This window comes from Gavialis gangeticus, unplaced genomic scaffold (genome assembly GCF_001723915.1).
Source record: "Gavialis gangeticus isolate Ggan-Ray unplaced genomic scaffold, GavGan_comp1, whole genome shotgun sequence".
In the NCBI taxonomy this organism is placed as follows: Eukaryota; Metazoa; Chordata; order Crocodylia; family Gavialidae; genus Gavialis; species Gavialis gangeticus.
Window position 1 is genome coordinate 84,284,540 of NW_017729031.1, and position 10,159 is coordinate 84,294,698.

General features: G+C 40.2%; 1 protein-coding gene across 2 annotated transcripts in view; it reads right to left on the reverse strand.

Moving 5' to 3' along the window:
• The window catches only part of DIP2A (disco interacting protein 2 homolog A), a 168,037-nt gene that overhangs the window by 9,743 nt on the left and 148,135 nt on the right, over positions 1–10,159 (reverse strand). For both annotated transcript variants that reach the window (XM_019523286.1, XM_019523285.1), the window contains 4 exons: positions 9,293–9,461; positions 7,053–7,223; positions 3,414–3,475; positions 1,619–1,676 (listed from right to left, as the gene is read on the reverse strand). In XM_019523286.1, the coding sequence (XP_019378831.1) occupies positions 1,619–1,676; positions 3,414–3,475; positions 7,053–7,223; positions 9,293–9,461 (460 nt within the window). The remainder of the gene's footprint in view (positions 1–1,618; positions 1,677–3,413; positions 3,476–7,052; positions 7,224–9,292; positions 9,462–10,159) is intronic.

Consider the following 10,159-nt stretch of genomic DNA (forward strand, 5'->3'; position numbering starts at 1 on the left):
CTTCCTTCTAGTGTGCCCACGTCCCCCCACATCTTAGTGTCATCAACAAATTTGAACAGGGTGCTTTTCACCCCCCCGTCCAAATCACTGATGAAGATGTTGAACAGTGCGGGCCCCAGGACCGAGCCCTGCGGAACCCCACTGCCCACATCCTTCCAGGTTGAGAAGGACCCTTCCACTACCACCCTGTGGGTGCGGCCCTCCAGCCAGTTGGTGACCCATTTGACTGTGTGGGTATCTATGCCACAGCCCCCCAGTTTCTGAATGAGAATGGGGGAATTTGATTTTTAGCTTTAGTATATGATTTTATTATTTTTCTGGTTCCAAGATGGCACCCCCCAGAGTACTTCTGGGGCAAGGGGAGGGATATCCAGTGGCAAAGGTCAGGGGGTGGGACTTCTGGTGCCAAGATAGCAACAAAGGGGCAGGGCTCCTGTCAAGGAGCAGGGCTACCCTTGCGACCCTCAACAGCTCACCAAAACTCATTAAGTGGCCCTCCACCTGAAATAATTGCCCACCCCTGCCCTAGAGTGAGGATCTGGGCTGTGCCAGTAAAGGAGGAAGAGAGAACTTGCTTCCCACTCTTGGGTGGGGCTAAAATGGTCCTTTGATACTGGGCTGCTTTAAGTGGTAAAGCAGGCCCTGGAGTGTCCTCTGAGCAATGGCAGGATCTCCAGAACATTACAGGCTGCCACTCTGCTGCATCTCTCTCTTGCCTTTACCAACAGTCTCCAAAACCATCCTCTGGCTGTTCTCTGCAACACCTGTACTGGGGGAATTTTCTTCCAAGTGAATTTGGGATTCTATAGCCCTTGTATGCTTCTCCAACATTTTTACCCACTGGAAAGGGGCTGGAGTGGGGTGTGCTGGCCTCAAGCTAGAAAAATTTGTTCATTGTCCAATTCATTTCCTACTTCATGATTTTACCTCAAAGTCCTAAACAGATTGATTTGGGACTTGGCTTATTCTTTAGGTTGCATGAGATGTACAAAAGATGTTTGAACAAAAGGAGTTCAGTAATTTGAGTTCTGTGTGCATATATTAATGATGAAAACATATGAGAACAGTTTTTATCACATAAAGCTAATCTATTCAACTGAACACGGGTTTGCTCTCATACATATCAATCAATCCTTTCCAGATTAGTGGACCTCCTACCATAGCAGTATCAATTATTTTGCCACTTCCAGAAAATAAAGGATGACCCAGTTGTGTTCCAACTTTTCAGAAAAACAAACAAACCTCCCGCCCCCTGCCCCCAGGGATTGAGATCAAGCATTGAATCTATTAGCCAAAAAGGAACTAAGATATTTAAATTGGAAAAGAAGAAAGAGGAGGGGGCAGTAGGGTTTAAGCCAGAATCTGGTATGCAAGCTTAGCTATGCTGTGCACCAGATAAAGTACTACATCTTGCCATTTACTTAGGATAAAACATGAATTTATTTTGAATCTTGGGGGTTCTATTTCTGTGACACAATATTTACCTCTCAGCTTAGAAAAATATACTTTATGCCACAAGAGAGAGACATCAAAAAAAAAAGTGGGAGACTCAAAAAGAAATGAGGTGTGATATAACTTTACAGTTAGGCTGCACCATCCAGCTATATCATTTACTTACCTTTCCAGACTCCATCAATGGCAAACTGTGTGGAGACCCCCTCTCTACCAAACGTACTCTGACAAAGCAAATAGATGATGTATTTACTTAACTTGATATATTCAATCTTACAGCAACGTTAAAAAAAGTTAAAAATTACACTGGTCCAGTGTTGACCAAGGTGCTATTTCTGTGGCAACACCTATGCTCAACTGTCTCAATAGTGTAAGCTGATAATTAGGTGAAAACCTTAGAGAGCTTAAAGTGGTGCTCACAGTGCTTCTGTGGCCTTTTAGGAGTGCTACAAGAGCATCAAAAGCTCATTTAAAGAGCAAAGCTAGGAACTGCAGCAACTGCGCTCACAGCTGCTTCAACTGGAGGCAAACACAACAAGGACAACACCAATGCATGTTATAGTAGACCTTGCTAATGCCTGCACAATGTGGGAATTTCAATCAGATTTGTTTCAAACTAATGCAAATGAACTTATTCTGCTATTGTGTCACAACAAGGAGGCTGGCACCTACATCTCAGAAGGAACACAGCCTTCTAGCATGATAACGGCATCACCTAACTAAACAAAGAAGGAACTGCAAGCTTCCTGCAGAGATGAAAGACAGGTGAATGACTTGCTCTCTTACAGCTCCAGTCAGCTGGCAGCTTCCTCTGCATCTGCATTATCACTTTTGTTGGAATTCTTATGGAAAACTCTTGGCCAGCCTCAATGGGGTTATAAATGACAACGTAAGTTAAATGTCAAAAAGAACCTGGTGAGTGAGCTAGCATACACAGAATGAACTGAGTTACCATGGTAGCATTACTTGCACTGTCTAAGCATTCAGTAAACGAGCAAAATGAAGGTCACCACCAAGCTAGAAGATGTGCGTAGCAGGAAAAGCAACTCTCAATGGTGTGAAGGAAAGCAACCAATTCCACTGCCTCAGCATGCACTATTTTATATTGCACCCCGCCCCACAATCTAAGGACCACATTTGACCCTGATGTAAACTGGAGTGAGGTTCACCTTCCTCCCCAGTGGCTGAAATAAAGCACTATTTTAGGCCGGGGTTAATCTGTTCTTAACAGACTCGCACTTCTATGCAAGACTTAAATTACTGTTTTGCGCTCCAACTGGTACAGGCTAAAGAGAGAGAAAGTTATTGCATCTTGTGCTGATTTGGTCAAATGCCACAGTGAATGATACTTCTTACAATCATACTCTGACTGTGATTCAAATCTCAAGGTTTAAATATACTGAAAGTTAGAGGCAATTAGCACTGATTAAGGCAAGTTACAGCTCTGGAGTTAACACTGTTTATACATTATCAGCTTTAATGTATGAACGTACATTAACGTATGAATGTAAAGAACACCAAACACAGATGTTCTTTTTTTCTGAAGTAGGTACAGAAATTGATATGAATATGAAAACCAGTAACATTACCACAGTATTTTAAGATGAGGATGAGTAAATGTGCAAATGTATTTTCTACAGCCAGGCAGCATAGTTATTCTAAAAGGAGTTAAAGGGAAAACTACATCGGAAAAATCAGGGATTGGTGGGAGGGAGTAGATGCTGAGAAATGTGAATAAAACTGGAAAGCAGGTAGGGAAAACAAGTAAGTGAAAGGAAAAGCTGGCTCAGGTTAGTGTCGGGGGGGTGGGGTGGGTCATGGAAGGATCTGGCAGGATGGGGTTGTTTGTCAGGTAATGGCAGTGATCAGGGGTTAACAAGTATACTGTGCTATGTCAGGGCAATAATGAGAACAAATATATTTGTCTGTAATGTTTTGGAAGCTAATCTTATCCTCTGTACCTGTCATGTCGAAGTGCTCTCATGTCTACGTAGACTGTTGTTGGATCTGGCCCAGCAGTTCCCTGAGAACAAAGAGGGGGAAACAATTTTAACATGAACCAAAACATTTCACTTTTTTTTTAAAGAAATCAATTAATACATATTCCTCTTTGTCACTAACGGTCACACAGTATTGTCCACTAGAAGAACAGAATAATGTTCTTCCTACACTGTCCATCATGCAACTTTGGTTTTCATATATTTTTTAAACAGACGCAGAACTGAAGTGCACATTTACACATGGAAGTGCCGAAAGGTATCAACTCTTATTTTGGTTCTTATACATTCAACTAAAAAAAAAAAAAGGGTAGAAGTAAACAACACAGGACATTTAAAGCATTTAAGAAAACTCTGTGCAGGTGTAGCCCCTTTTCTCAATTTTTTTTAATCCATAGATTTGCCAAATTGTTATATGATCTACAGTTATAAAAATATTAGTTAACTAAGTACTGCAGCTAGTTGAGCTACAGTATTTTCATGGCTATTATAAGTTATGGAAGACAGAAACACAAGTTACTCTCTGCTGGAGTTGGTGTGCTGCCGCCTTGTGAGGAATTTTGTTGAGTGGTTCCTAGACTTAAAAGGCAATCTAAGCCAATGAACAAATTGCGCACAACACACCTTTAATTCCAATACTGCTTAATCTTGGAGCAGTTAAAATGTATTAAGAAATGCTCCTTTGACCAACAATTAGGTAAAAATCCATCTGTTTTTTATCTCTTCCCTCCACCCCCACCAAACAGTGCAGTTTCTCATTATGGACAGAGAAAAGACCAGATTCTAATCTTCTCAAGGTTATAGGTCTGGAATTGAAATCAGCACTTTCAATATGCCAACAGTCCTACATGCTCTGTAACACCACTGATAGGCAGTCTGTAGGCTGTGCTCTGTACATGACAATACCTCTCTCTTTAGCCAGGTTAAGAATGTGCACTCCATCTCTGGGAATGAACCACTAAACTCATACAATCTCCGATTTACCCACATTCCTGTCTGTTGAACAAACTCGATTTACTGTCAAGGGATCTCTGTGAGCAAAATAAAACTATATTAAATTGAAAAACAACCCCCAAACCCCTCACTGATTCAAGTAAAAGCTCCTTCGAATAGTTGCATTTATTTACAGTGTATGCACTGAAAATGATTGATTTCAGGACATTACAAGCACACACATGCATCACTATACCTGTTCAGCCAGCTTGCCCAGCCTGTTTGGCTGACAGAGGGACCACAAACAGAAGTAACAGAGGCCAGCAAAGTGTGTGAAACAGAGAAGAGAGCAAAGAAAAAATACAAACAAAGAGGCACAGGAGACATGAGATACACACAGTAAGATAGAAACAAAAAAGTCATACTATCTTTGAACAAAAGGTAATGAATTCCCTTTTCAGATTTCTGAAAGGACTGACTTGACTAATCTGGAAACATGTCTAAACCCCGTATATTAACCAGGTACCGGATTAAAGCACAGAACCTGTCATACTTACTGATGCATCATACCTCCTTTCCCTATCTATGAGTACTTTAGGTTATTTATTACTTTAAAGGGACTCTTGCAGTAAGTTGACCTATTAAAACAGGAATATGTTATCTCCTTATTTCCACAGTAACTTGTAATTAATAGATTCATTTTGGACACCATATCTATACCCTTATAAAGAATAGTGCAGAATGAGATATTGTGAGTTGCAGATTTTATTTTGAGTGGCAAGGGGAAAACAAGAACAACTTTAAAAACTCCTTTCAATAATAATATACAGCAGTGAGATCAGGATGGGTTTGAGGAATTTTTAACAGCCCATACTGCCTAATTTTTGAAAAATATTTAAAGAAAACTATTATATCATGAGTTTAGAAATGGAACTGTTATCACTAAATACATATTTCCAGTTAAAGAACATGAATTATGACACTCCTGTCTTCCCTGACTTGTGAACTTAGTAAGCAGGGTGTTAGCAAAGGTGCTTGAAGAAGTAACTCTGTGAGAAGTCTGGATTTCTTCCTTCTTTATTCCTATGGTATTATTCAATGTGCCCAGTTCACAAATGAAATTCTCAACTGGCCAAATTAGTTTTCCCCTCACTCTTTTATTACATATGTTGGTGAAGACCTAAAAACAGTCACCTAAAGTTGGGCTCCTAAATCCTTCTGTTGACATGTAAAAAACATCATAGAAACCCACCTTTAGGCCCTCAGGGTTTAAGATATTATGCCCAATCCTATTTAAAGTATTTCTACATAGCTCATTCTTTATTTAAATAGCATCTCCTCTGTGTCATGGGATTTTGAAATGGACTGAATATGAAAGCTTGTAACTTTTTACTTTCACATCAAATGGTTAGTAAAATTATATTGCTTATGCCTTTTTACTTTTGTGTCCAGGTCTCTCTATTTCCCTCCATCTGTCCAAAAGAGATTATGTAGCTCTAATGAGCAATTATAAATAACAGTGTATTCAAAAGGTTGAGACTTATAGCTTCTCTCCTTGTGGAAACACCCAGAGTGATAAAATTCTACAATGTTCCCAAGCAAAACATACCTTCCCTCTTTTACTGGTAACAAGCCAAAAAATGCTTGTATTTGTTTTAGATCTACATTCTTTGGTTATGTGATCTACAGAGTATGTTCACTGGCTGACTGCGAAGAATTTCCAACTGAAGCCTTGAAACCTGAAAAGCATTATATGCAAGCTTAACTGTATGTGTGCGAGCAGTCCCCAAGACTTCTTTGCAACTCCTCATGTACATACAGATGAGCCTAAAAGTTGGGTGATGAATTTATATTAAACTAAGCAAAGTTAAATTAATCTATTGGATTACTAAAGTCCTATTTTGCCAGGGGAATAGCATATTCATGTGGTTAAACAGAATTAGATTTTAATGTGGTTAAATTAGCCACATGAAATTTAACTGGGACGGAAATACCAAGCAACCAAAACAGAACACTCTGCAGCACTGAATGCCTCCCCTCCCCAGTGGACAGAGCTGCGCACCGCAATACATTCCTTATTTTTCTGATTGTGCTTTATACTGGAAAAAGTCAACATGGTATGTGAAAGCAAAGGAAAAAAAATTCATATGCCACATTCCTCATTTTGTATTTTTCAAGACAAAGAACAGTGTACAACCTATCCACTCAACTATCTTTAACATGGAGTTCTTATTTGAATAGCCATCACATACACAAGGCAATTTCCAATTGATAAAGTTTAACCATAATCCCAGAAAGCTAGAAATAGCACTGTTTGAAATATTTATGATGTTCAGCCATAGGAATTATGTATTTATTTTAAATACTTTGCTTTTTCCTAGCAGAAAGAAAACAATATTTTTACAGATTTTTTTGTGTTAAAAGATAACTGTTATTAATCACTACATAAGAGAACCTGTTAAGTATTCAAAGTCCCTCACCCTAATCATGCAAAAAAACTTCTGAACTCCTTTTGTTGATTTTGTAGGAAAGCAAACTGGGATACTGTGGCATAAAAGTCACTTGTAAAGTTCAGCAGAAAAATACATATTCAATGTACAGCTGATGTGATTTTCTACAAAGTTTTCTAATAAGTGCTACCTGATTGTAAGACACACAGTCTGATCTCACCTGTAAGCAAATTGCTACGTTGACCCTGCACCCAAACGTGGTGCTCACTGCACGTGCAGAGAGGCCCAGATCTTTGAACAACTTGGAGAAGGACTGTGTTAGTGCAATCCTTGGTCTCTCTTCTGCAACCACCATACATGTTCGTACACAGGACAGGTTAACTCCTTTCACCTGTTTGAGAGGTTAGGCAGAGGAGGAAAAGGTGAACAAAATGCCTTATTTATCTGGACATCAGCAATTCCTAGAAACAGAAGTCATCTGAAAGTCGATTTTCAAAAATAACAGAAAAACAACAGCACCTGTGGCATCTTCCTCCCAGAAGAAATTAACTACAGTGCAACTCTACCTTTGGCACATGTTCACGCATACAACCAGCTCAGATTAGGGGTGTTCAACACCTAGCAGATGGGACAGATCCAGATCACGGACCCACATGATCTGGCCTACAGGGCTCCCCAAGCATCTGAAAATTTGGTGGGGGGAGGAAGGAGGACTTAGTGTGCTACCACTCCCCCACTCCCAAATTTCCAAGCCTTGTGGACCAGATGACATGGCCCTGTATGTGGCATGTGTGGGGCCTGATCTGGCATATGTGGTGCTGGGGCTGCAGGTTGATTTTGCATCTGCAGGACTTGGTCTTGATCCAGTGTGTAAAGGGCCAGTGCTGGGGCAGCAGGCCCAATCCAGCACGGGGCTGGAGCTATGACTGGGTCCACAATATGTTGTGTGGGACTGGGATTGGGCCTGGGTCCTGTGTGTGCTGGCTTGGGCCCGTAGACTGGATCTGGCCTGTGAACCCACTCCACCATACTCATCTGGCCTTCAGGGACAAAAGGTTGGGCACCACTGGCTTGGATAGATTCTGTAACGAAAATTCTGAATTACTAAATCATCTCCATAGTGGGAGCTCTCCCACTACTGACATAGCTGAGTTTCTTTAAAACTAAATAATGAATTTCAGTAAAGAAATGTTTAGCTCAAACAGGGTACTATAAGTGCACGTGGAGTAAGATGAAGAAAGTAATTTATTATTTTTGTAAAAGAACATACAAAATTGTGGATCTCTTTTGTAAGTTTAAAACAACTATAAGGGCAAGAGACCCGTGGTGCTAAAGTGTAACTTACCAGAAATAATTCCAATATCTGGGCAATTTTGTAAGAGAGACTGATCAGTTTGATGTGTTGGTATAAAACAGTGGTGCTCAACCTGTGGGGGTCTGTGAAGCTGGTGCAACTGGCCTGTCACTGGCATGCACGTCAGTGCAGGTGAACACTTCTGCCACTCATCTCCTCCTTTCCCCTGCTGCTGAAATCAGCAACAGGAGAAAGAAGGTATAATGCATAATGTGGATACCATTTTGGGATTTAGGAGACCATTACTACTTGATTGCAAGTCAAAACTGAATTCATGACAGCAGATTCGAAAGTTTGACTTGCAATCAAGTTGCTAAAAGGATTCTTCAGCTAGTAAAGAGCACAGTAATATTCCAAAGCACAGAGCCTTGGTAGTGAGAATGAACTGGGGAAGGGAAATCTTATATAACAATCTTAACAAACCATATCACACCAGGGTAGAGAAGCAGGTATATTTTCTATATGCTCACAAGAAACAAATTGCTGCTGAATGAATCCAAAGGGAGGATGAGTCAGACAAAGATATATACATTAGTCTGTGCGGTACATAAGCAGTACATCACACCAGCTGCACAACACCATTAACCTTGTATTGGACAAGGTATTTCTAGAATCAATTGGTAAACCTGTGTTCTTGCCAAATCCCAAAGTTAAGATTTATCACCTGGAACAGATTCCATTTTCATATCCATATTTGCCTACAACTAAGAAAGCAGGTTTATGATTCAAAACATCCATTATGGCAAATTCAGACATGGGGGAAAAAAATTAACCATTCTTTTTCCTTTAGTCAGGGCAAGTTTGATAAATTTGCTGAGTATTTTCCCCAAAAAGTTCAGAAAGAAAAACACTTTTTAAATTGTCATCAAAGCATAGAAATATCAAGTGCAAAATGTGGTTTTTCTTTTCAGAAATTTGTGAGCAAGTGACAGCTAGCTGCAGTCTCAAACATAGCATGTTTGCGTGGGGGAATAAACCATAATTAAAGGCCTTCAGATATTTCATGGAGGAGCCACTTTTACAGTTGATGACGTGAAACAAAGGGCCAGAACTGAAGAAATATATTTAACTGTATATTGATACATATAGAAATAAAGTCTTCTTACCCGGAGAACGTCTGTCTGTGTTCCAAGGCCTTTGGTGCACATCTCCATGACAGAATAAGAGCAGAAAGTGACACGCACTTTGTACTGACTTACAGCAGACAACCAAAGAGATACATTGCTCTCCAGTTCAAGAGGAGGGACTAAAATGGACTGATGTCCCGAATATACACTATCCGCATGGAAAAGAATACACAAAAATGAAGTAGACTGTAACTATGCTGAACAAATATAATAAAGTATATGCACATTCTGGGCACTTTGTTTACTCTGACCTTTCACAATGTAGCTGATATCCCATCATCTCCTTCACGCATCTACACACTGAGTCCTTTCTACTACCTTTCCCAGGCCTCTCTCAGAAACAGCAAGTTAAAGGTATTTAAAGAACCATCATAGTGTACTCCCCAGTGTCACACTCATGCCTTCCATTTCTACAAGATACATGTATGCTCCCCTGCTGTCTAAAACAAGCCTGCTGTTCAGTACAGATCTGCTCTGGATGTCATGATAGGAAACTCCCTCCCAATCTCTGCTGTAGACAAACCCACTTCCATTTACATTTTGCTTTTTGCACTGACAGAAGAGGGCTACAGCACCTGGGGGAGGCTGTTTGTGACACGGAGCCAGTGCATAGTAAAGCAGCAAGAATATAGGGGCAGGAGGGGACTCAATCTTTCCAGTGAATACAAGCAACACTTAGAAGAGGTCTTACCAAAGTGTTGGACATTGGTTTATTCCTAGGTTAAATTCATCCTAGTATCTACTACTTTTCTTGTGGCTACACAAGGAAACAAACTAAATTTTCCCTCAGTAAAAAGTTTCATAGTTTCTAGGGTCAGAAGGGATCCGAGTAGATCATCTAGTCTG